This window comes from Lissotriton vulgaris, chromosome 7 (genome assembly GCF_964263255.1).
Source record: "Lissotriton vulgaris chromosome 7, aLisVul1.2, whole genome shotgun sequence".
Lineage (NCBI taxonomy): Eukaryota > Metazoa > Chordata > Amphibia > Caudata > Salamandridae > Lissotriton > Lissotriton vulgaris.
Genome location: NC_141695.1, coordinates 1,502,732,643 through 1,502,759,277, shown reverse-complemented (window position 1 = coordinate 1,502,759,277; position 26,635 = coordinate 1,502,732,643). Strand labels below are relative to the sequence as shown.

Sequence of the window (26,635 nt, the reverse complement as noted above, 5' to 3'; positions counted from 1 at the left end):
TGTGCAGTTCTTTGTCGTAGACCTAGCACCTTCTTGACTAAGATTTGAGTGATTGACCTAGCTTTCCTCTGTTCTCCTGTACAAAAGAAATAACTTAATCAAGCTTATAATTACTATCTTAGTACACCAGTGCTAAACCAGTAATTTTGGACTGCTTTGGGACCAGGGGAATTATCATTCTGTTTAATCATGTTTTCCTAGTTATCTATTCTTTTCATAATATTTCCTTTTTGTTTGATTTTCTAGCAGATAAAAGCAGCCATGAACGTCTTGAAGAACCTGAGCTTCGCCCGTTGTACTTGGATGTTCAGGCGACCACACCTATGGTTTGTGGAATGTTCTTTTATTAATGTTCTGAATTATTAATTCTTTGGATAATGTTTAAAAGGTTGTATGTGTGCCAATCTCATAATGGGCTACAGCTCCAGGGATTTCTAACTGGACTGTACCGGGGTGTGATGGAAAGTCCACTCTGAGCCCTGTCGGAGCAAAATGTGGTTTTGCTAACTGGGGACTTGAGCACACCAGCAGAACTCTTGATTGGCCATACAACAATAACTCACCAATCAGTACTTCTCATAGAGGTGTTTATTTTATTTTTTCCCTCCACCTGTCTACCAATCACTGTAGAAATTTGTGCATGCATTGTACTCCTTATCACACTGGCGTTCGTCAATAAATATTGTCTACAATAAAGCCTGTGCCACCGAAACATTGGCCCTTTATGTGGCTAAGCTGCTGTAGGTCGAAATATTCTTCCCCTTAGTCCCTCAGGAAAGACAATTTTTCGGATAAACTTTTAGCCTTAGATTGGTCACCTTTTGAATATTTCCCAGGGGTCAGACTGGATCAAGAAACTTTTCCATTGTATCTCTGCATGCCAGAAGGTGGCACTGTGTGGCTCCTCACTGATATTGTTGCTTCCCGAAAGTGATGTGCTGGGCCTATACAAGCACCACTCCTGCAAGTGGACGCCTTTCCTTTTTTTCTACACCAACAGACGCAGATCTGAAGCTTCTTCTTGTCTAGATGCCCTTACCTTGAATTTCCTTCTTGCAAAGGGAGGTCACCCCCTAAGACTACCGGTTTAAACCCCTGTAAGGACTGTGTCAAGCAGATGTCTGTGACCGATCCCCTCCCAGTATGCCTTTTGGTGTCTGGGTTTGGGCTCAGGAGTCCAAAGGCCATCAGGGAACGCTAGGTGACACTTTGTCACCAAGAACAAGACAATGCAGCATCAGGATCATCCGAAGTCCAAGGCTCGAACCTCGTCCCACTCCATTCCTAGATTCTACGGAGCCACTCTAAAAGCCAGTCTTAGTCATGCTCCAACACCTCTGGTAACCACGAAAGATGCAAGAAGAAGCGGAGTTCCTCCCCTTTGTGCCATTCCTACTTCCCTGACAGTGTGTGGGCAGCTCCAACCATCTTGCTTTTGAAGTCTGCCAACTTCAGAATCGATCCTGCAGCCGGTTCTGGCACAACCAGAGTTTCCTGGGCCTTCAGCCACGCAGAGTCAGATCGAAGATATCTCTACTGACTCTCTCTGGTGTGCTTTCCGGCCCTACAGAGCCAAGAGGCCTTCGATCTGAACTTCTGCTTGTGGGTTAGTCCTCAGCCCCAGCTGGACCTTCCGAGCTGCTTCTGCCCTTGGCTCCAACTCAGACATTCCACCACCCCCAAACCCACAGCAGACCCGAGTACATAGACACGGATGCCGCCCTTGCCTTCCAAGGCGGCAGTTCCAATTGTCTTCTGACACTTTACACCAGTCTGAGTTCGACAGATGCCGTACCCTAATCTGAATGTGGCACTAGCCTCTGCACTTGTACTTGCACGTGGCAGCCATCATTCATTGCATTTCCTCTTTGGCACGGACTTTGACAACAACGTTGACCAAGGTGATGAGTTTTCTCAGCCCTATGCCAATGTAAACAGGTATGAGGAGTTGCAGGGGGCTAGTAGGCTAGTTACTTAGCCGGAGACTCTTTTAATTTCTCTCGCCCCAGTCGTGCAAGAATCTGCCTCCTACACTATGGTTATGTGTATTGCAGCTGAAGTTCCTGACCTCCAGCTTCCCACCATGTATAGGGAAAACAAATATGCTTACAGAATTTCTACACCTGGGCCAGACTACCTATGATCACCTCCTCCCTTTCAATGAGTCCCTGACAGAAATAACCTCAGGGCTGGAGGCAACTCGTGTACTGGCCCTGCAGTTAATGGACAATTCGCCAGGTGCCATTGCCCTGCTCTAGGCTCCCTGCCTTTTTTTCTCTCAGGACCTGTCTTAAAAGAGCCTTGTGGTGCATGCCTCAACCATTCAGACCAACCTCAACAATTTTCCTACTATTCCCTTTAACAGGGAATCCAAGACAATGGCGCCTTTGGGATAATGCCTCTTCATCAGCCAGTTTGGCCCTGTGGTCAATCAATGCCTCCTGTTTGTTGGGCCATTACACTCAAGACCTTTGGAATACAGTGGCACAAGTACTCCCTTGTGTACTTTCTGGAAGACCTCCGCCCTGTCTTCACACAGGCGATTCAAGATTGACTTGAGGTGGCTAAGTTCACAATTTGTTGTGGCTTGGATACCACTGTCTCCAATGGCCAAGCAATAGGTACCATTGTTGCCATTTGTCACCATGCATTGCTTCGATCAACTGAGTTCTGGGGCAACGCTCCCGCCTCCCTGATGGACATGAGATTTCATGACACTTTCCTGTTTGGGGACAAGGATGACCCTGCTCTTGAACGCTTCAAGGAGAGTAGGGCACCAATCATTTTCTGGACCTCTGCCCAGCCTCGCCAGCTGCATCAGTTCCACCGTTCTTTTCTGGCTTTGACTGAGGCATCCCTTACTGCTAGTCTGTCCTACTCCAGCAGGGAACCCAGCAGTTATGCCTGAGAGGCCTAGGTGCCTATCACCTTAGTGACCCCTGCAGTCCCACCTGCCAAATCTCTTTAGTATGCCCTTGCAGGGTAACAGGCACCCAGTAGGAGACAGAATCTACTGATTCTATCTGGGTTAGAAAGTGATCACATCAGACAGGTGAGTACTGCAGGTTGCCTGTGAAGATTACGCCTTACTCTTCCTTTTGTCCCCTCCCCACCCAGTGACTGATGGAGGACCATCTCTCCATATTACTGCAGGAAGTTCATGCCCTTTTGGCCAAAGGGGCTGTTGAGAGAGTGCCTGCACCAGAAGTAGGATGTGGTTGTTATTCACCCTTCTTTCTAGTCCCCAAGAAGGGCAGAGGTCTTCGGCCTATTCAAAATCTGTACCCCCTCAGCGCCTTCCTCTGAAAGGAGAAATACAAAGTATTCACCCTCACCCAAGTTTGGTCTGCCCTTGACCATGGAGACTAGATGGTGGTGCTGGACTTGCTGGACGCCTATGTCCACATACCTGCCTTGCCAGCTCTACCTGCAGTTTGTGGTGGATCAGGTACATTTTCAGTTAATTGTGCTTCCTTTTGGTCTCACCTGAGGCCTTCTGGTGTTCACAAAAGGGATGACAGTAGTGGCAGCACACCTTCGGAGGTCAAAGGTGCCAGTCTTCTCCTGCCTAGATGACTGTCTGATGCCAACCACCACCAGCCTACGGCAAACCTCCTGTCTACTTTGGGGTTCACCATCAACATTCCAATGTCACACCTGACTCCTTCTCAGACCCTCCCCTTCTTTGGAGCTATTCTGGACACTGTTCGGTTTGATGCCTTTCCCCCGGGAAAGAGTCCCGGACATTCAAGCAATAATCCCAATCTTTCAGCCTCTGTCTTGGATTTCAGGGAGGGTGACTCTGAAGCTGCTGGGTCTGATGGCCTATTGCACCCTGCTGGTCGAGCACTCCGGGTGGCATATGTCTGCTCTCCAGTGGGATCTGAAGTTCCAGTGGGCCCAACATCGAGAGGACTCTCCTACCAAGTACAGATTTTGTAGAAAATTGTGAAAGATCTTCAGTGGTGGCAACAGGACCACGATTGGGTCAACAGCAGATCCCTCTCACTTCCCCACCGGAGATGACAGTGATGACTGATGTGTCACTCCTGGGCTGGGGCGGCCGCCATGGAGAGTTGGAGCTAAGAGGCATACGGTCTTGGTCGGAGTCCTGGCTCCATTTCAACCTGCTGGAGCCGAAGGCGAGCTGGTGTCAAAGACCCGATTTTTGGAGGCCTTGCGCCTTTGGAAATGACTGGACCACAAGAAATCTTCCTCGTGATGAACCACCAGGCTGGCCTATTGAATGCCGCAGTGTCTGCGCCTAGCAGATTACAAGTAGCTGTTATACCCAAAAGTTGTGCAAGGTCTCTTCTGCGAATGGTGAGAACCTTGGCTCAAGCTGTTCGTTACCAGTGGGAAAGTGTAATGTCTGCACTTCTGTGCGTTGGATTTTCCAAGGTGTCTGTCGCTTGGAGACTCATTCCGCCTTAGTTGGAAATTAAGACTCCTGTATGCCTTTCTGCCGACAGCATTCCTGTCCGGGGTTCTCAAGAAGATCAGGATCGACCGGGCCCAAGTCATTTTAGTGGCTCCAGACTGGGCATGGAGAGTATGGTATCCAGAACAACTAGGCTTGAGCATCAGCAGGCTGCCCCTCTGTACGAATCTGTTGTAGCAGCAAAAGGGCCAAGTTCTCCGCCTCAGCCTTCACAATCTCCCCCTTCATGCATTGGACTTAAGTGGTGCCTGCTGAATCCCTTCTGTTTTCCTCTAGAGGTTGCAGATGTCCTCTTGCGGCCATGCATCCCTGTACCAAGACGGTGTGGACCTGTTGTCACAGCCCACCTCCAATTAGGTACTGCTTTTATAGCTATTCAAAAGGTCAGGAATCTGCGGCTAGGCGTCTGTCAGAAGAACAAGTTACTTACCTTAGGTAACGCTCTTTCGGGTAGAGGCGCTATCTGGCTGCAGAATCCTCACCAACTCTCCCAACCTCCCTGTTCTTTGATTGGACCCTATCCATTAATAAAGATCCCAATTTTAGCCATCTGTACCTTTGTCTGTCAATTTACTTTTGGGACCCCACATCTGGCGGCATGGACAGATTTGAAAGCAACTGCCTTTAACGCACAGGAGGGATGCCTATATAACCTGTGCATGTAACTTCCGGAGTAAAACAGCATCACTGCGTAGCCTCATGGCGCCATCTTCTGGCGCGCAGATGTACTGTTGAAAAGTTTTTGAATCCAGTCTAACGCCTGGGTAATATTCAAAACGTGAGGCATCTGCAGGCAGGTATAATTTCGGCCAAAAAGAGCATTGCTGAGGGTGAATAACTTGTTCATTAAAATGATGCAGTCTGTCCTTGCAGTTCGCCTCCCCTTCCTCCAATGCTTTTTGTCCACAAACTATAAACTCGCTGCCCACAGCCACCATATTCTCAAAATCCCAAAGTCTGAGCTTCACTGCCTGCTTTCCCTACCCCCCCCCCGCCCCAGCACAGCATTCCGTGATGCAGCTCTCTCCATTGAGCCTCTTCTATTCACCCCCATTCCTCTCCCACAAAACATTCCCCCATTCTATGTTAAGCTACTTCTCCCTGTGTACAGTTTGGCACTCTGCTCTTTAAAATCCCTCGTAAAGTACTTCTTCCTACTTGTTGATAATCTTTTGGCCAAATAAACTATAAACTAAACACACCTTACTGGCAACTCGCATCTCTCCTACCCCCCCACTACATATCTGTTGTGACGATCCCAGTGCTTAAAAAATCTTTCGTAAATCTCATCCTTGTCCTAAACTGTACCTCATTTACTTTCCTCACCTTATTCAAAATGAATGTTCAATAAGCAGACTTTTCTATGTCATCTCCAGGCTAGAATACGGCAGTGCCACTCTTTGCGGTTTGCCGAAACTCAGTCTAGCTTCCATCAGAGCCTCTCTTAATGCTGCTACCAGACTCATAACGGGCTCTAAGAAGGCCAATCACATTATACCTGACCTGAAATCCCTCAACTGGCTTCCCTTTGAAGCTAGGATACAATTAAAGATTGCATGTATGACCCATAGAGCACTACACTTCAATACCCCACTCTACCTGACTAACAAGCTTGAACTATCTGGTGGTTCCAGGTCCACAAGGAGCTCAGGCACTCTGCTGCTCAAGCCCAAGAAATGTAATAAGCTTAAAACCTACAATCGCTCATTCTCTGGCATAGCATTGAGAATCTGGAACTCCCTTCCAGTGGAAACAAGACTGATTCCTTCTACCCTTGCCTTCAAAAAGGAAGTCAAATCTCTACTATTGAACAAAATTCTCTAATGAACAATGCGCTGATCTCGATGCTATGCTCCGACTGCCTACAAATGACTGTTTTTATTTTTATTTTATTTCCTGTATCTGATTTGCTCTTGATGTATATTGCCCTACTTGTCCCGCTCGCTACCTAATCCTGTGTGACGCGCTCTGATACCCACATGGGTCATGTTCGCGCTATACAAAACTTTAAATAAATAAACACTTGACACTTAAGGCGCCATTACAACCAGGCCTGGGCGTAGTTCGCGGAGTTTCGCTATGCGGAACTCCAAGAAGTCACAAAAACTCTGCAAAGTTCCCGAGTGGTGGAGTGTAGTGCGAACTGTAGTTTGCGCTGATTTTCCTGCCGCTCAAGTAGAAATTCTCCCCGAGTGGCAGCTTGCACTCAGCAACTTACCGTTCGCGGGCAGGGCAAAAATCTGCTGCACTACGCAGAGCAGAGTTTTCTGCACTTTTGCACAGAGTGCACAAAACGACATAAAATCCACAAACGGAGCAGAGTTCACTGTCCAGGCCTAATTAAGAGTTAAACAACCTTGTTGTGGAGGGATAGAGTTAATATTACCGGCCGTTATCTCTGCATCAAAGTTATGCCATTACAAGAGTTTTCTCCTCAAAATTGGTAATGACTGCCCAAACACATATTTACCATGTGCCTTTCCGGCAATAATTAATCATTTTGTTGAGAAAACTGACGTCTCTGCGTTACTTCCGTGTAGGGGAGAGGGTTGGTAGGGCAACGTTGGTGTTCAGGATCGTGTCTATTTTTGGGGAGCGTTGCTACCACAGATTCCCCCCCCATACTTCTGCAGGGGCTGGGCACAGACCTGCAAATGCTGCCACCTGCTTTAAATCTCACACGCCCGGAAGTACTAGGGCCAGAATTTTAGAACTAGACCATTCCTGGCCTTGTAATGGGATCTTAACCCATTGTCTCTTCATTGCTCTCTATTTGGACTTGTGTGTCCTTGCTGTATTGACTTACTTATCCCATGCCTGCTGCAGAGGTGGATGAGGCGGGTGGTGTTGTACAATGGATCTCCGTACACCTCCCGAACCCTCAGACATACTTCCACTTTGTGCTCATTTGTTCAGAATGTGACCACCTTGCATTCTGCCTAGAAGTTTGTTTCCCTAGACTTTGACTATTTGTCTGTTGTGTCTTTTCTCTTCAAGGCAGCTCGGCCCTATTACGCATAAGTGCTTTACATCCTGAAACTACAATGGGAGATCTAGTCATAGAGATCAGATATTTACTCGAGCATTTGGCAATCATACAACTAATCTGATAACTCTGTCCTCCTATTAACCCTCACTTCTATGGATGGGTATTGTGCTCGTTTAACCTTGTACGTAGCAGATACATGATCTTATCATTCACATACCTCCTTACTCCAAAATGGTCTTTAGAAGTCCTTCAATATTCTGCTCTGTGTTGCTGATGCTTTTCACTGTCCACCATTTTCCTTGAGAATATCATTGCCTCTCCTGTGTTTGTTTATTCCCTTAGTGCCGATGACAAGCATCTGTTCTTTTCCTTAACATTTTACACTGCTTTGTTTTCTTTACTGGTGCAGTCTTTGTATGTCGAGCCTGGGAAGAGCATGCGCTGCTCTGGTAAGCATGCTGTATCGGAGTACGGACTAGAAGCCTCGCCCACTTTATGCCCATTTTTGTCATTGGCTTGTCGTCCTTCGTAAATGCTGGCTTCTGATTGATAGGCTTGTTAATCCCTCCTTTGTACCCCCTTGTCTTCATTTGTAACCTCCCATGATGACTGGCCCATTTACTTCGGTTGTTACACTGTACGTTTTAGTTAGATTGTAAGCACTATTTTCTTTAATGAGTTTCTCCTACTGCAGGCACGAATAGTTGTATGGCGCCGTGGCCAGGGCGACTGACGCTGGAATCTGAGGCTCACGGTTCGATCTCCGGTTGCATGTCTTCCCAGCACCATGTGACTCGGGGCAATAGCTTGCTTAATCTTCCCGACTGCCCCCAGCGCTGGGATGACTTCGGGTAGCTGTTGGCGCTTTACAAATACTGGATCCACATTTACATTTTACATGCTTTCCTGCAATATTAAATAACAAAAAGAGTGCCAATACTGATAACAGTTATTCAATGAAAGAACTCGTCATCCACATCAAGAAAAAATAATTCAAGATAGGGTATTGCTACTTAGTCTCAATTTTATTTTATAGAAATTTCAACAATTATTACAAAATGTATCTGTTCATAAAGAAGAAGCGTTAGGAAAATTGGAACAATTAAGGACACATCAAACTACATTCAATAGAAACTTCATACATCCCAAAACCTCAATCATGTCACAGTCAAAAAGCATTCACCACATTCATACCGAGATCAAACATACCACATACTGCTACAATAAAAGGAAATACAAACTGGGTTTGCACAAATTATATGAACATTTTTTGTACAATTCTTTGAGACTAATGCATTCCAATAGATTTATGAATTTTACACCATTCATTAAAAATTAATACTATGATAGGTAATGTACAAAAGATGATACAGAGTCTGGGAGTAATAATGACTCCTAGATACTCAAGCAGACCAGTAAGAATGGCCTACGTGTTTCAAATCCCCTCCTATTCGCCAGGGATTCTCATCAGGGCCTCAAACACTGCAAGGGTGGAGAGAGAAAAACATGAAAGAGAATATTTAAAACAGAGAGATTAAAGTGATAATAGCGTGTGGGGAGGAGTTCAATTCAAAAATAAATAGAAGTTGAATAAGAAGGCACGTCAGGAGTCTAACATCTTAGCCATGCACCTATCTTAGATTAGCACTGGGCTGTAATGAACGTTATGTACAGGGTATTATATGGAAGACCAACCTAGGAACCTGGTGGAATATGGCACTAGGGGAAAATAAGGCCGACTTCTCTAGGTTTTTAGGATTCCTCGTAATACAAGTGGTACCTATTTTACACTGGGTTTTGTGAATACTTACCACCCAATAGACTGGACATCGGTCCTGTGGGGGTAGGAACAGAATAGGCTTCTCTGGGATGGCAAAGCCTGAAAATCAAAAATAAAAGTAAAGAATAAGAAGTATAAAAAGTATGACTCAAGTGGATGAATCTTAACGATTAACTTGGCAGATGAAAAAGTTCCACTAAGTGGCTGGAAGTGAACAATGGTAATTCAAAATGTGTGGTATACTATGACACATTCAAGGACCTACATGGGGAAATGGAATGAAACGAGCCCTTGAGATGAGGCCAAATAGTAATTGCCATTCAATATGGTACAAACTAGCTGAGTGAACAAAGCTAAGAGAAAGCAACGCCTGGTCCTGGTGAGCCTTTCTTAATACACAATAGACAAATTAATTTAAGTAGCTCGTAGGTTAAATCCAAGCGCCGAATATGCGAGATGCCGTGACGTCGGCGTGTAGAACGGGAATAATCTCCGTAGCCGTCATGCGGGATACCAACAGCGCATACCCGCTGAATCCAGGGTCGCTAAAGCTGCGGAGTATTTCTACAAAGAAAAGAGGAAATGCAGAGCTTGGTATTGGAACTGGTGGCGTGGAAACTCGGGGTGGTATAAAGATAGATTTAAAATATCTCGTGTTCGGCTCACCTTTAGGGACGGTGGACCGTCGTAGACTTTTAAGGGGATTACCCTCCGTAGCGTTGTGGAGAGGGGCAGCGTCAGCACATGCCCGCTTAATCGCGTGTGCTGAAGAAATGAAAGGGAAAAAAATGGTGACGCCAATAGTCACAGATTGTATTCAGGGAGCCTATATTGGGGGCAGGGAACATAAAAGGGTCAAGACCAAGGCTAGTCAGGCAGCGGATCTTACCGGTAGGCTTGACTCCGAAGGTGTCTCGCTTCGCGCTGGGGTCAGGCTGCGTCTAACTTCACGCTAGTCTCTCGCGCAGGCGAGTTACCCTGCCGAGTACGATTCTCCTTTATATCGGAGAGAATAAGCTGGTGCCTCATCTTAAGGGGCGGTTCTAAGAGTGCGGACTGAATGGGTGGGTCCAGAAAGTAAAAGGGGAGAGGTGAGGGAAGGGCTCTAGTCGTCGGCGCTGTATAGAGGAGACACAAAATTGGGAGCAATAACGGGTCCTAAAGGAAAGGAAATACACATAAGTGATTTCTAAGCCAAGGCACTGGGCTTGATTGGCTTATATATTCCATCGCTTGAGCCAAAACTTACTTGACATAGGAACAATTAGTGAGAATAGGTAACTAGAGGAAAAAACGTGCATTTTACGTGCACGGGGTCACATTTTCCTAGAGAGTAATAAAGTGTGGCGCATCCGTTTACATTGATCATAATTTGAAAATTCCAGATAATTCGTTCAGGCCTGACACAGCCGTGTCAAACTTCACAATCAACAGTGCCTCCCTTTTGGATAGTTGGAGGCTCAAGTCGCCCCCCTGTGGATCTTTTTCTATTCTAAAGATAACTGTCCATTTGAACTCATTGAGTCCATGTCGCATCCTGGTCCAGTGATTTACCAACGGAGCGTTCTCAACATTTGTTTTGCAATATTAAGCATGCCTTGCACACTTTCATGGGGCTCTTTTACCAAATAAAGCCCCCCAAACCATGCTTTCACTTTAATAGCAGCCGCGGACCTTTCTTTAGACCCGGCTCGTCTAAAAGTGGTGTGGCCTCTATTTGTGCGAAGGCACGAATGGGGCGCTTGTAAGAATTTGCTTAATGCAATAGATCTTGCATTTTAGAAACTTTGACCTATTGGTATTGTAAAAGACAATGCCCTTCATTATTGCTGGGTTTTTAAACACATAAATTTCATTGTCATTTACAATGGCAATAGCTGAAAGTCTCAGAATTGCGAGACCTATTGCTTTGCAAATGATTCTTCACTATACCATGAGCCCTCTTTACTGTTCAGTTGCCTGTCTATGATTTGCTGCGTCATGGCACCTCTGTGTCCTCTACAGATTAAGATTTTTTACTTTATTCTGCCTCGATCCTAAATCTCCTTACAGTTGGAGCTCAAGTAGCATTACTTCCTTATAGCGGCCAAAGACCTCTAAAGAATCACTTTGTGACCCATGTCTCCCCATTTCCCTCTCAGCCCGCGTGGGCAACCATTCACTTGATTTTACTGTACATCCATTTTTGCTGTGTATCTACTGATTCACTTTATTTGTTAAGCATCCCAGTTTTCTCTCCCATTAAGGTTTATGTGTATATTAACTAGTGTTCATTTATATATTTATATTGCATGTGCTACTTACCTACAATCAACTTTTCTTACAGAAATGCTTGATCAATTACATAAAACAGATCATTTCAAATATTAAGAATTCTTAGAGTTATATGGATAATGGGGTAAAACGAGAGCACAACCTAAAGCCTAATCAATGCGACATGCAAGGATGATTCGTTTTATATCGACCCCGTTCATGCAAGGCTTCGTTACACACAGGACAAGTACAGAGCAGATTGGCCGGTGTGAAAGCTTTCTTATTTTTCAAGTGCATGGTGAAAAGGGTAAAATATGTCCTGTATTTCTGTTCCCTCTTCAAGAAGGGCAGAGTGTGTCTCGAAGATATCTTCTATTGTCATTCTCCCATTAGCGGGGATAACAGAGTCCTTACAAAGGGATTTAGCACATCCCTATGTAGCTAGAAACAACACGGTCTCCTAAAGAGAGAGATCAGTCAGCTAGGGAATGACAAGAACCGAAGATGGGTAGCATTGCTAGCATGTTACTCCCTCACCCTACACTTATACATGGAAAAAAAAGTTTAGATGCTCACTGTCATTATCTCTGCTAGCTATTGTCTCTAGTTTGCTCCTGTGGGACCTACGTTTGGTTGCTCATAATTGCCTGGACTGCCATCCCAGTTGTTTTTTGGTCGTACTCACTCCGCTTCCAGCGCAGTTTTGCATGGACAGCTCCCCAGTAACGTACCTGTCCCTTCCGACCCATCTCCAGCTAGAAACCCAGGCACTGCAGCTGCCCAGTGACTTTAAACAAGGTAGCTAGTAATCATCAAGTGGGTACTTTATTTGCAGAGGCAGTAACCAGGCAGTTACACACTGAGGAATAGCTAAGCTGTAGTCAGCTGCCCTTCAGCGCATGATTTCTTGTGGTGGGTTGGTAGAAGCTTACATCTTTCTGAGGTAGCAGGTCATTTCCCTTAAAAGTAGTGTACATAATAGTATGCCATCATCATCATCATAAAATCTTTATTCGGCTGTGGCCAGCCATAAAAGAACACATAATTTCATAATAATAAAATACAGTACAAGAATTCAATATAAATGCCATGAACAAGGAAACAACTGTAAGCGTAACACGCATCAGTACTACAATTAATGAGTAGGTTTAAAAAATAATCACTGTGGGAAAAATAAATGAGATAAAAAGTAATTTTCCAATGATATTTCGTGTCCGAACTGCAGAAGAGATATATTCATAAACCATTAAACAAGTGTACTCATCATTTAAAATCTGAAGATGACACAGGGCATCCCGATATATTCTAATATCTAGAAATTTTAACAATGGTTTTAGAAAGGAACGTCTTTCATTGATATACAGATTACAAAAAAACATAAAGTGCAATGTGCTCTGTGCTGATTCTGAGTCACAGGGGCATAAATCCAAATCGGCATCAGAATATACATCTTGGGGATATAAAACCAACAGATGGGAGATTCCAAACCTGAACCTAATAAGATAATACAGTTTGGCGTGACTAAGGTGAAGGGATAAATAAAACTCCATACCTGGAGAACAGACTAGAAGTGAATGGTCTACAACCCTTTTTTTCATTGTTTCCGGTCTATCTCTCAGAGAATATGAGTGAGTTAGAAAATCCCTTTTCAACTTTGCCCTTGATATTTTGGCAATGTTCCCGGGATTCTCAAAACAATCCAACAATCCCAGAGTCTCCAGTTGCGCCATGACATAAGAGAACCATTGGATTTTACTCACCCATTCCAATTTTAAGCAGTGTGTGATGATGGTGTGATTTAAGACTGTCGCTTCCTTTGCCCAAATGTTATGCCACAATAACAAAAGAGCCAAATGTATATGAAAGGGTTTGCTTTTTGCGGCGTTTGTGGATTTAAAATATGCATTTGATCTCGTTCCAAAGGAAAAATTATGGAGGGGAACTATTGAAAATGGGGATGCCTCATTGTTTGGTTGCCATCTTGGTTAAATTAAATGAACATACTTACGGGCAGGTTCGCTGGGGCAAACCAGGCGAAACCACAGAAAGGTTTAAGGTTACTAAAGGGGTTCGTCAGGGGTGTGTGCTGCCTCCCACCCTGTTTTCTTTATTTATAAACGGGGTGGTCCAGTACTTTGAAAACCACCCAACTGATGCGCCAATATTAGCTGGTATGAAAGTTCCACTGCTCATGTTCGCGGACGACACCCGGCTTATTTCCAAAACGAGACAGGGATTACAGCTGGCACTGTCCTGTTTTGAGGTGTTCTGCCGCGAACATGAGCTGGTGGTCAACTTAGGAAAGACAACGTTTATAGTGCTCCACAGGTCTAAGCCAGTTAAGGCGAGTGTTTATATGGACGGCGCCTTACTGGAGCAGACAGATGTCTTTACCTACTTGGGCGTTACATTTAAAGAGAAATTAAGTTGGAATCCCCAAATTGAAATGCTAGCTTTAAAGCATGCCCAGTTGGCCGGTGCCCTGGTTAAGGAGCATAGCTTATCCTTAACTAAACCTATAGCCCCAATTGTTAAGATATGTACAACCAAAATTAGTCCAGCCATATTATATGGTGCTGAAATTTGGGGTTTAAGCAACGTATCTCACTTTCTCTAGCCCAAAATAAGTTTGAGATTCCCAATAGGTTTGCTGCAATCGTGCCCCCTCTTACCACTGTTTCTTGATCTTGGCTGTCTCGCTACAAAGCAGACTCCGTCATAGCACTGCACCTCCGAGACGTCATCAACTGCTCCTTCAACTCCGCTACCTTCCCAGAAGTCTGGAAACACGCTGAACTCACCGCCCTTCTGAAAAAACCAACAGCGGACCCCACCGAACTCAAAAATTACCGTCCCATCTCGCTTCTTCCATTCCCGGCCAAAGTCATCGAGAAAGCCGTCAACAACCAGCTCGCCGCCTTCCTCGAAGCCAACAAATCCCTCGACCCCTCACAATCTGGCTTCCGAGCAAAACACAGCACTGAGACCGCCCTCATCGCAGCAACAGACAACATTCGAACTCTACTGGACAATGGAGACACAGTCGCCCTCATCCTCCTCGACCTCTCTGCAGCATTCGACACAGTCTGCCACAGCACCCTTCTACAACGCCTCAATAACATCGGAATCCAAGGAAAAGCACTTGAATGGATCACCTCGTTCCTCACCGGAAGAACCCAGAGAGTCCGCCTTCCTCCATTCAAGTCCGAGGCCTCTGAAGTCATCTGCGGCGTACCTCAAGGATCCTCACTCAGTCCCACCCTCTTCAACGTATACATGAGCCCCCTCGCGGCCATTGCCCGCCAACACAACCTCAACATCATCTCTTACGCGGATGACACTCAACTGATCCTTTCTCTCACCAAGGACCCCAGCACCGCCAAAACTAATCTACACGAAGGAATGAAAGAAGTCGCCGAATGGATGAAACAAAGCCGTCTGAAACTGAACTCAGACAAAACAGAAGTCCTCTACTTGGGACGACTCCTGGTGGCCGGAAGCCCTCGGAAAAGCACCCATCCCGACAGACCACGCACGGAACCTTGGCGTCATCCTGGATTCTTCACTCTCAATGAACAGACAAGTCAGCGCCGTATCCTCTTCCTGCTTCAACATTCTTCGCATGCTCAGAAAAACATTTCGCTGGATCCCCTCCAAAACAAGGAAAACAGTTACCCACGCTCTGGTCACGAGCCGACTGGACTACGGAAACACCCTCTACGCAGGTACCACCGCGAAACTCCAGAAGAAACTCCAACGAATCCAAAACGCCTCAGCCAGGCTCATATTAGACATCCCACGCAACGAACACATCTCTGGTCACCTTAAAGACCTCCACTGGCTACCCGTCAATAAGAGGATCACTTTCCGACTTCTTACCCACGCACACAAATCACTCTACGACATCGGACCAGACTGCCTCAACTCACGACTGTCCTTCTACACCCCCCCCCCGCCAACTACGTTCTTCCAGCCAAGCCTTCGCCACTGTACCTCGCATCAACAAGACCACCATGGGAGGCAGATCCTTTTCATATCTGGCTGCTAAAACATGGAACTCACTCCCCGCTTACCTTCGCCTCACCCAGAACCACCTAGCGTTCAGAAAGCAGCTTAAAACGTGGATATTTGACAAATAATCCTCCTCCCCTTCCTAAGCGCCTTGAAACCCTCTGGGTATGTAGTGCGCTATACAAATCTTATGACTTGACTTGACTACAGACCACTTGCTTTTTGGAGGCGTCTATGGACTTCCCCGGAACTTTCATTGTACGCTAAGGCTTTATTGGAAGTGAGGGGGTTGAGTCGATCACATAAGATCCCATGGTTGTCTGCAATAAGGTTCTTGTTGGCTGATATGGGGATGCAGAATATATGGGAACACCCAGATGTTGCAGAATTTCCCTCGAAAAGGCCCTTTAGAACAGCTTTCTGGGATATGGTTAAAATCAAGAGATTCTCCTCTCATATCTCCCAGTCACTGTCAAGGGATTTTCTCGAATTAAAGAATGATACTCTCATGGAAGGATACTGGGATCTTATTACGAAGCCTCATGGCCGTAAATTGTACCACCAGTTTAGAATAGGTACATTACCCCTACGGAGGTTCAAAAGCAAATGGATTTCTGAAAGTAGCGACAAGTACATATTTTGCCATGATCTCAGTGAAAGCATTGATCATTTTTTATTTCTATGCCCTGTTTTTCACCAGCCGAGGAGTATTTGATTGAAACCAGTATGCTTGACTTTGTACACAAGATCGGCAATGGTTGCTAAGAGAATATTGAAGTCATACACTACAAACCTTGTCGTAATTGGTGTAACAAAGTTTTTGAGCTGGGCATGGGCCTTACGTAATAAAATGGGGGGGGGGGGGGGGGGGGGGGCAAAGTAGCTGGTCAATGATGAAATATGGGACCATTTAGTAGCGGATGTAGTTTGAATATTGATGTATTTTGTGGTTCATAAGCTGATTAGCTTTTTGTAACTTAACTGATAAAGATTAAGTCTTTTTGCCAAATAACATATTTAATCTTTTTTTAAGAACTTTTTAACATGTATTTGTATATATATTAACTTATTAATTATTGTTGTTGTGGTATAGTTTCAGACTTAGAGTATGATGGTGTATTTTATAAATGAATGAAATCTGTTTTAGTTTTGGAAATTCCTGTCTTTTATGAAGAAAAATCGCAATAAAGACTTCATGAACTGAACTGTATACCAAAGGACAGAGGAATCACCCCGAGCTCGCTATGGCAGATGGTAGCAGCGGTGGATTTTGGAACGCTCAGTAATTGTTTCATAAACCTATTCTCGGCTCCCTGCAGGCGTTCAACTTTGCAAGAGCCCCAAACTCCAGCACCATACAGGGTGACAGCACACATACGTGCTTTATAAATTTCAGTCATTACCCTAATAGGTCGAGAGCCTAGTTTTTTTGTAAACCTGAAAATTGCCTCCAAGCTTTGATTAAAACCCCTAATCCTAGCCTCTAGCAGGTGGGACCAGGTGTTATTTGATTAAAAAAGAATTCCCAGGTAGGAAAAAGTGGGCACATAAAGCAATTTCTCATTATTTATTAAACATGTCTTTAACATTGCAGGGGATTTACCCACCACCATGATATGGGATTTAGCTACGTTTGTCTTCAGGCCAAGATCATCCATGAAATTGTTAAAACTAGTTAAAAGCCTCTGCAACCCCACTCCCGTTCTAGACATTAAGACACAGTCGTCTGCATATAATAACGCTGGGACCAACCTGCCACCTATTTGAGGAACATTCACGTTCCCATTTTTAATGTGGCTCTCTAGGTCGTTTATGTACAGACAGAATAAAAAAAGGAGCGATCACGCAACCCTGGCGTACCCCACGGTTCATCTTAATTGGAGCTGAAAGTTCCCCGTCTGCTCCATAACGTACCCTCCCTGGACATCCCGACGCATTGCTGCTAGGAAGTGTACAATGGGCGGTTCAATGCCCATTTGAAACATCTTCTCCCAGAGCCCCCCTCTCTGCACCCAATCAAAGGCGGACGTCCGGTCCATTAACCCTAGGTAAAGGGATCCAGGCTTGGCTAAGGTGTATTTACCTATGACTAGGTGCAGGTTGAGGCACTGTTCGACGGTGCCCAAGCATCTCCTGAAACCATATTGGATGTCAGAAAATTTCCAGTTTCCAATATCCACCCCTCCAGCCTTTCTAAAATAACTCTACCCATGATTTTACAGGTATAGTCAATTAGGGCTATTGGACGATAACATTTGGGGTCCGCCCTATCACCCTTTTTAAAGATGGGGACTATTATCACGGTTCTCCAGGAGCCAGGGGGACCAAGCACTGTGTAGCAGCTTAATATGTTTTTAAACGGTGGGAGCCACAGGGGAGTATTAGCTAAAAACAAATCCGCGGGACACCGTCGGGGCCTGAGGCCTTATTCAACACGGTCTGTATTAAAGCCCTGTTCACTTCATCTAATGTTGTAAATACCAAGGTTGAGGCCACATAGTTAAAGTTGCTAGAAAGATCTAGATCACTACCAATTTTATAAAGATTTGAAAAGTGGTTGACCCATGTCTCAGGCATAATTGTCGTGTCAATCTTTTCTGTTGTCATTCCCATTAAAATAGTCCTGGTTGACTGTTTGCCAGAACAGTTTGGAATCCCTACTTTGGGCAGGCTACGTGGAGTTGCTCCCAAGCCTCATGTCTAATCCCTAGCATGCGTTTTTCTATCGCCTGCTTATATTCGTTGCGTGACTGCTTCACATCAAGTATATTTCGGGGTATTGATTTCAATGCCTTAATTAGTTTGTTGTGAAAAAAAATGCAATCGCTGTCAAACTACCTCTTATTACTCTGAGTACTTGAGTTGATTTTTTTAGTCAATATAACAATTATTGTCTCTTTTATGGAGTCAAATGATGTCGACATAACTGGAGGGTTTGTGGTGTCTTCCAGGCAGACTAAATGTTTGGTCAAATTAGTCGTTATAATTTTGGATAGAACTGTAGGAGAGTAGGGTCTGCAATCCTATGATCACCCAGATTTTTTGCTTTTGTTTCACTGGTTTACGACTTTCTCTGGCTGTGGGCCTGCTAATCAGACCCACAGCCTGGCTGTTCTCTTTCTAAATTACGATATGTACCCTAGGTGCATTTACCAATTGGTACTGGGCCACCTTATCAGACCCTGTAACTCAGGGCATAGGTGTACCCAGGGCCGCCATGGGCTGCAGCATGTATTATGCCACCCCTGGCTGGCCTCCTAAATTTGACACAACTGGCTGCATGACAGCTGGGGCGAAGTCGTGTAATCACCCTTTGCTTTAGGTATAGTAGCTCTATATCTAACCATACAATGGACACCCGAGTCCCTATCAGTCACTCCTATGGCAGGCCTTGACAATCCTGAAGGCAGAGTGCGTGGGCTCGTGTGAACTGTGTTCTGGCCCGAGCCGAGCCCGGTTGCAGCTTGCGGGATCAAGACCCAATGGCTGTTCCATGATAACGCGTACCATCAGTAACTTCGGTGCCGCGTTATCAAGACATGTCGAGTAAGGTGTCATACGAATCGGGATGCTGCCCTCTCACCAACTCTGGCGACGAGGTTAGCATCCCGCCCTTCTAGAGGGACACGACATGTACGTAACTGTGAACCCCGGTTAACGTTAACGAAAGCCTCAGCTCCACAAAATGGATGCTGCCACCACAGACACGAGTCTGACCTCCTGCTGCTGGGAGTCCTTCCAGCGAGGAGCACTTGGACAAAGGGTTTCCTGTCACGGGCGGTGTTCGCACCGTCCCAGACAGGGTTTGTGTATTCTGGGTAGGTAGGGCTTTTGCGAGAAGGTGACTGCGGAGTGGCACCCCGGTGCTCACTACGCATCTGCCGGTTAGAACCAGTTCCAGGGGCGACAGCCCTGGCCTGGGGAAAGTCCGGCAGGGGAGAGGGGTGTAACTAACCCCCTTCCTGGTCCCACCCTTAGGGCAGGACCTAGTCATGTACCCACCCCTTTCTTTAGAATAAAGGCCGGAGCGGGGACCCTTCCAAATTAGATCATCTTTGAATCAAGAATACTTTCTACGAAAGGACTTCAAGACTCTTCTCAAGATTTCTCCCTTGTGGCTAAGGAGTAGTCACCCTGCATCAGCGGGCACCATCTAAGAACTCTGCGGTTTGCTGTAAGTCCTTCCTCAAGGAATCCGACGGCCCAGCTCGACGAGAACCGGCTTCCCTGGCACCTCTGACCTCTACCCACGTCATCAGCTCAGCTGTGATCTGTGGGTGCGACGAGACCTCGAGGGACCGGCCATCATCAGAACCTGCACGCTCTTAAAACCAGCACGACCATCGAGGTAACTCTCTGGTGAGTGCTCTGGGGTCCGAGAAGCCCCGACCCTGAGCCGCTCTAGCACCGAAGTGCAGTCTCCCAGCATCTCCACGATCTGCGTGGGGCCCTTCTGCTCGCTGCTCAGCACGTTGTCTGGTCACTCGCCGCTGGCTTGTGCCCTTCTGTGACGACATCCGAGAATCATCACTGCTGGTCTGGTTGCTCCAGACTGGCCCTTGCTTCCGTCTTTCCGAGAAGCACCCCGGACCCTCCTGGTCCACTCAAGACGCCATCTTAGGCCCACCCCGTGGCCCTGAGATCTGCCAAGGCTTGTTGCCCCATCCTGGGCCCAGCGACGCCGACAGCATCATCCTTCGTGGGACAGCTCGCACCTCCACCGTGGTCGCCGACAACGCCTCCTGGTCCGTGAGACTGCAGAGCCTAGCGTCGCCCACTCACCTAGTCGAGGTGACGGCCAACCGGTGCCTTCCTGGTACCCTCTGACTACTGGCTAGTAGTACGAACTTGGTCCCCTCTGCTTTCAGGTTTCATCAATCTCCGATCCAGGCTTGGATCTCTACGAACTATTCAGCACTGGTCGCCGGCCAGCAACTCCTTTCTTCCGGCTCCTGGCTCGTCAGCGAAGACCCCGACGCCTGTAAGACTTGTGCAGCCGCAGCCCTCGTGGCTAGGTAACTCGGCATTTCGGTGCCTGCATAGCCTCCTTACTCTAGGGTCCCGAGTCCCTCGCTTCCGACTTGCCTTATCGGGTTCGCCCGAGACCTTAACCTTTCCGTGTCCTCGGACACTTGTTTTAAACTGTGCACTTGAAGTATTTGCCTAAGAGATTTGGTTTGTGCTTAGTACCCTGTCCTCATAAAGAGTACAGGGCTGTTGTGATTCTTAATAAATATACTGTTTATTTTCATAACACTTGTGTGGTGTCCTTTCACTGGGTGTTCAAGGGGTACATGTGTGGTAAACAGCTGGCTTAACACGCCCTCTCGAGTCTTTAGCCTTAGACTGCTCGTATCCACGCTACTAGGATAGCTGGTCTATAGGTTGACTTACAACCGAACACCATAAGGGTCGTTGGAACGATACATAGCGGTCGCTAGAATAGCGAACGTTGCATATCGGGCCAACTTCTCACATTGGTGAGCAGCGGTTGGGATTTGAGCTTGCTGTTGTTTTACCACACGTATCCTAAGAATATCTTGTTGAAAGATCGCACAAGTACTGTTAGTACATATAACTAAAGCTTAGAATACTCTGAGTTCTACTGAACCAGCTGTTGTAGCTCCTCAAGGCTTAGCACACCTTGGCTACAACTCTTAGCAAGGGAACAGTAGGTAAACACATAGTGTAGGTAGGTGCATCACTTACACCACACTAGAAACAGTATGTCGGACAAAGGGGGAAACTCTGGGTCTCCCCTTGTGTCAGTTGACCCTCCACAGGTCATCCCTTCAGGATATACTGTGCTGAGCTTCAAGGAGTTGAGACGGCTGTGTCACTCCAGGAAGATTCAGCAGGGGTCTAACCCCACAACGTCCTTTCTGATTGGTCTCTTGGAGACTTATGATGCCAGGAGAGCTGAGAAACTTCGTAGCTCTTCTAATCCAGAAGGAGACATGCCTCCCCTCGAGGGAACCCGAGACGATCCTGACCTCATCCACCTCGCAACTGAGAACGAAGATGGGGAGGAAGATGAGGATGAGGATCTCTCTGGGGATGAGGCAGATAAGGGACAGGTAGAAGTCGTCAGACTAAGCAGGTCCAACTTAAGCAAACATGATAGCGGTACTGGGGGACCCCTGGGGCCACTATCAGGTCAGCTTAACATTGGGAATGGACGAGCCAGATCTCTGTCAAGAGGCTCTGGCAGATCCCTTCAAACCAATGGCTCTCACAACTCGTCTCAGAGAGGGATGACGTCCCCTCAGAGGAGAGTGTACGAAGCTAAGGAAAGGGCAGCTAATCTAAGGATCGAAAGGGAAGAACTTGCCCTGGCCAAAGAGAGGCTTGCCTTTGCAAGAGAGCAACAGTTAAGTGGGGTAGTCCCCACTGGTGGCAGCAATGTACCTAGTAATAGGGAAAAGAGTTTCGATACGAAACACCTTGGGAAGATAGTGCCCCCCTTTAAACAAGGGGACGACATCCACAAATGGATTACTGCTTTGGAGAGGGCCTGCACTGTGCAAGGTGTACCCCAGAGCCAGTGGGCAGCTATCTTGTGGCTCTCCTTTGAAGGAAAAGGAAGAGACAAGCTCCTCACCACAAGGGTGGAGGACGCTAACAATTACCAAGTCTTGAAGAATACACTCGTTGAAGGGTTCGGCCTAACCACTGAGCAGTACCGGGTGCTGTTCAGGGATACCCAGAAAACGCAGTCTCAAGATTGGTCTGATTTTGTCGATTGTGCCACTAAGGCTTTTGAGGGCTGGTTGCTGGGCAGTAAGGTTGCTGATTACGAAGGATTGTATAATTTGATGATGAGAGAACAAATTTTAAACAATTGTCAGAACCAGTTGTTGCATCAGCATCTTGTCGACTCGGATCTGACCTCTCCCCAAGAATTGGGAAAGAAGGCAGACAGATGGGTTCGTACGAGAGTTAAACAGAACCAGGGCCAGAATCAAGGTGGTCAGAAGAAAGCAGACCAGAAGGGTAAAGATTCTAAGGGGGAACAAAATGACCAGAAGTCTTCGACAGGTCCCCAACAACCCAAAGAGGGTGGGGGTCAGGCTCCCCAAAAGAAGAAAGAAGGCCAATCCAAAAGATGGTGCCAGTACTGTAAAAGTAAATCTCACTGGTTTAGTGAGTGCACCAAGAAAGGAGGAGGGCAGACTCCTGCCACTGCAGCCCCTAAGGCACCTGTGCCCCCTAGTACAGTCAGCAGTGGTAGTGCGCCTCCCAAGGGTTTAGTAGGGTTAACCCTGGGTTCTGAGGGGCGTGACAACTTAGTTGGCACACTCACTCAGGCTGTCCTTGTCAGTACAGGGGACGTGGACGTGTCCCCTGACGTAAGCCCCAATTCTTTGGGCAAATACCGGCAGACGCCTTTCATAAATGGAAAGATGGCTCAGGCCTATAGGGACACTTGTGCCAGCGTCACCATGGTGACGCCTAACTTTGTGGACCCTGGACAGATCATGCCAGGTACAGAATTCCTGGTGACCAATGCAAGCAATGTCACTACCAATCACAGTATGGCAATTGTAGCTTTCTCCTGGGGAGGGGTAACTGGCCAAAAGAAGGTTGTAGTTAGTCCAGACCTCCCAGTGGATTGTTTGTTGGGCAATGATTTGGAGTCATCAAAATGGTCAGAAGTGGAGCACCGGACTCACATGGAAATGTTAGGTTTGCCAGCACATGTGTTCGCTGTGACTAGGTCACAGGTCAGGAAATGCCCCACTGAACAGGTGCTGGATCCTGGAACAACGGACCAGACACCTCCCAAGAAAAAGAGCAGTAGGGTTAAGGCTGCGCCTTCCCCCTTGCCCCAGGTCGAGGATCAAGTCTCAGAGGAGGCTGACCTACAGGAATTGCGGGAAACTGAGCCTAGGGAATTCGAACTTGATCAAGTTGAATTCTTGGGTTCAGGGGGACCCTCAAGGGAAGACCTGGGGAAGGACCAGTTAGACTGCCCTTCTCTTGAACCCCTCAGACAGCAGGCTGCTGCTGAGGCTGCTGGGAACGCCACAGGTACCCACAAGGTATACTGGGAAGATGGACTCCTGTACACTGAGTCAAGAGACCCCAAGCCTGGCATGACCAGGAGGCTGGTTGTACCCTTGTCTCAGCGTGGTTTCCTACTTACCTTGGCCCACGAGATTCCCTTAGCAGGTCACTTAGGCCAGACGAAAACGTGGGACAGGCTTGTCTCACACTTTCACTGGCCCCACATGAACGAAGATACCAAGGAGTTTTGCCGCTCCTGTGTCACTTGCCAAGCCAGTGGTAAGTCAGGTGGCACGACAAAGGCCCCCCTTATACCAATGCCTGTGGTGGGGGTGCCCTTTGAACGGGTGGGGATCGACATAGTCGGTCCCATGGAACCACCAACAGCATCAGGGCACAAGTTTATACTGGTGGTAGTGGATCATGCCACCAGGTATCCTGAAGCTATTCCCCTTAGGACCACTACAGCACCTGTTGTGGCAAGAGCCCTAGTTGGAGTGTTCTCCAGAGTGGGCTTCCCTAAGGAGGTCGTCTCCGACAGAGGTGCCAACTTTATGTCGAGCTACTTAACTGCTATGTGGAAGGAATGTGGTGTCAACTACAAGTTCACTACACCCTATCATCCACAATGCAATGGGCTTGTTGAGAGATTCAACAGGACCCTAAAAGGGATGATTCATGGACTACCGGAAAAGCTTCGGCGTAGATGGGACGTCCTGATCCCCTGCCTCTTGTTCGCCTACAGAGAAGTCCCACAGAAGGGGGTTGGCTACAGCCCTTTTGAACTTTTGTACGGGCATCCTGTAAGAGGACCCCTGTGTTTGGTGAAGGAAGGTTGGGAGAGACCTCTCAAAAAGCCTGCAGCCAACATAGTGGACTATGTGCTTGGCCTCCGCTCGCGGATGGCTGAATACATGGAAAAGGCATCTGAAAACCTTAAGGCCAGCCAAGAACTCCAAAAAGCTTGGCATGACCAAAAGGCTGTCTTGACTGTTTACCAGCCCGGACAGAAGGTGTGGGTGTTGGAGCCAGTGGCCCCAGCAGCACTCAAGGACAAATGGTCCGGGCCCTACACCATCCTGGAGAAAAAGGGAGAGGTCACCTACCTGGTCGACCTGGGAACTCCCCGGAGCCCTCACAGGGTGCTTCATGTCAACAGGCTAAAAGCATATGTCGACAGGAAGGACATGAGTTTGCTCATGGCCCTAGATGAGGGACAGGAAGAGGAGAGTGACCCTCTCCCCGACCTGCTCACTCAGAATCCTGACGATGGATCGGTAGATGGTGTTGTCTTTTGCGGCAGCCTCTCCGAACATCAACAGAGCGACTGTAAACAGGTTCTTCAGTCGTTCAGACATATGTTTTCTCTAACACCCAGTCAGACCGATTGGTGCACCCATGAGGTTGACACTGGTGACAGCCTGCCCGTCAAGAGTAAAATCTACAGGCAGCCCGATCACGTTAGAGACTGCATCAAGAATGAAGTGCAGAAAATGTTGGAGCTGGGAGTCATTGAACCCTCGGATAGCCCTTGGGCTAGTCCCGTAGTTCTAGTGCCGAAACCTCACACCCAGGGTGGTAAGAGAGAGATGAGGTTTTGCGTAGACTACAGGGGTCTCAATGCAGTCACTAAGACTGACGCCCACCCAATACCAAGGGCAGACGAGCTTATCGATAGATTGGCTTCAGCCAACTACTTAAGTACGTTTGACCTGACCGCTGGGTATTGGCAAATCAGGTTAGCTGAGGACGCCAAGCCTAAAACCGCATTTTCAACCCCTGGTGGGCATTATCAGTTCGTGGTGATGCCCTTTGGTCTGAAAAATGCACCTGCCACCTTCCAACGGTTGGTGAATCAAGTCCTTACTGGGCTGGATGACTTCTGTGCGGCGTATCTAGACGATATTGCTGTCTTTAGCTCCACCTGGGAGGATCACCTGGTCCACCTGCGGAAAGCGTTAGAGGCTCTGCAAGCAGCAGGCCTCACTATCAAGGCCACCAAGTGCCAGATAGGGCAGACACAGGTTGTATACCTGGGCCACCTTGTAGGTGGAGGTCAGGTTCAGCCACTGGAGAGCAAGATACAGTCAATCAGGGACTGGGCTCCTCCAACCACCCAGACTCAGGTTCGAGCTTTCTTGGGCCTGACTGGTTACTATAGGAAGTTTGTCAGGAACTATGGTTCCATCGTGACACCATTAAACGAACTGACAAGTAAGAAAATGCCAAAAAAGGTTCAGTGGACAGCGAGCTGTCAAAAAGCATTCGATGACCTAAAGCAGGCCATGTGCACGGCGCCTATCCTCAAGAGTCCGGACTACTCCAAACCATTCATTGTCCAAACAGATGCTTCTGAGTTGGGTGTGGGAGCTGTTCTTTCTCAACTGAATTTTGATGGTCAAGACCAGCCCATTGCTTTTATAAGCAGAAGGCTGACCCCTAGAGAGAAGAATTGGTCAGCTATTGAGAGGGAGGCCTTTGCTGTGGTTTGGGCCCTGAAGAAGCTGAGGCCATACTTGTTTGGCACTCACTTCAAGATTCAGACCGACCATAAGCCCCTCTTGTGGCTAAATCAGATGAAGGGTGAAAACCCCAAACTGCTTAGGTGGTCCATTTCCCTACAGGGGATGGACTTTACAGTGGAACATAGACCTGGTACTGATCATGGCAATGCCGATGGGCTCTCCAGATATTTCCACTTAGAACAAGAAGACTCACCTGGTCAAGGTTAGCTTATTGTTCCGACGTTTGGGGGGGGGTCATGTAGGAGAGTAGGGTCTGCAATCCTATGATCACCCAGATTTTTTGCTTTTGTTTCACTGGTTTACGACTTTCTCTGGCTGTGGGCCTGCTAATCAGACCCACAGCCTGGCTGTTCTCTTTCTAAATTACGATATGTACCCTAGGTGCATTTACCAATTGGTACTGGGCCACCTTATCAGACCCTGTAACTCAGGGCATAGGTGTACCCAGGGCCGCCATGGGCTGCAGCATGTATTATGCCACCCCTGGCTGGCCTCCTAAATTTGACACAACTGGCTGCATGACAGCTGGGGCGAAGTCGTGTAATCACCCTTTGCTTTAGGTATAGTAGCTCTATATCTAACCATACAATGGACACCCGAGTCCCTATCAGTCACTCCTATGGCAGGCC

General features: G+C 47.2%; 1 protein-coding gene across 1 annotated transcript in view; it reads left to right on the top strand.

Annotated features, from left to right (window-relative positions):
* The window catches only part of NFS1 (NFS1 cysteine desulfurase), a 588,248-nt gene that overhangs the window by 44,642 nt on the left and 516,971 nt on the right, over positions 1–26,635 (top strand). Inside the window, exon 2 of the mRNA XM_086932345.1 lies at positions 247–326. Coding sequence (XP_086788471.1) covers positions 247–326 — 80 coding nt within the window. The remainder of the gene's footprint in view (positions 1–246; positions 327–26,635) is intronic.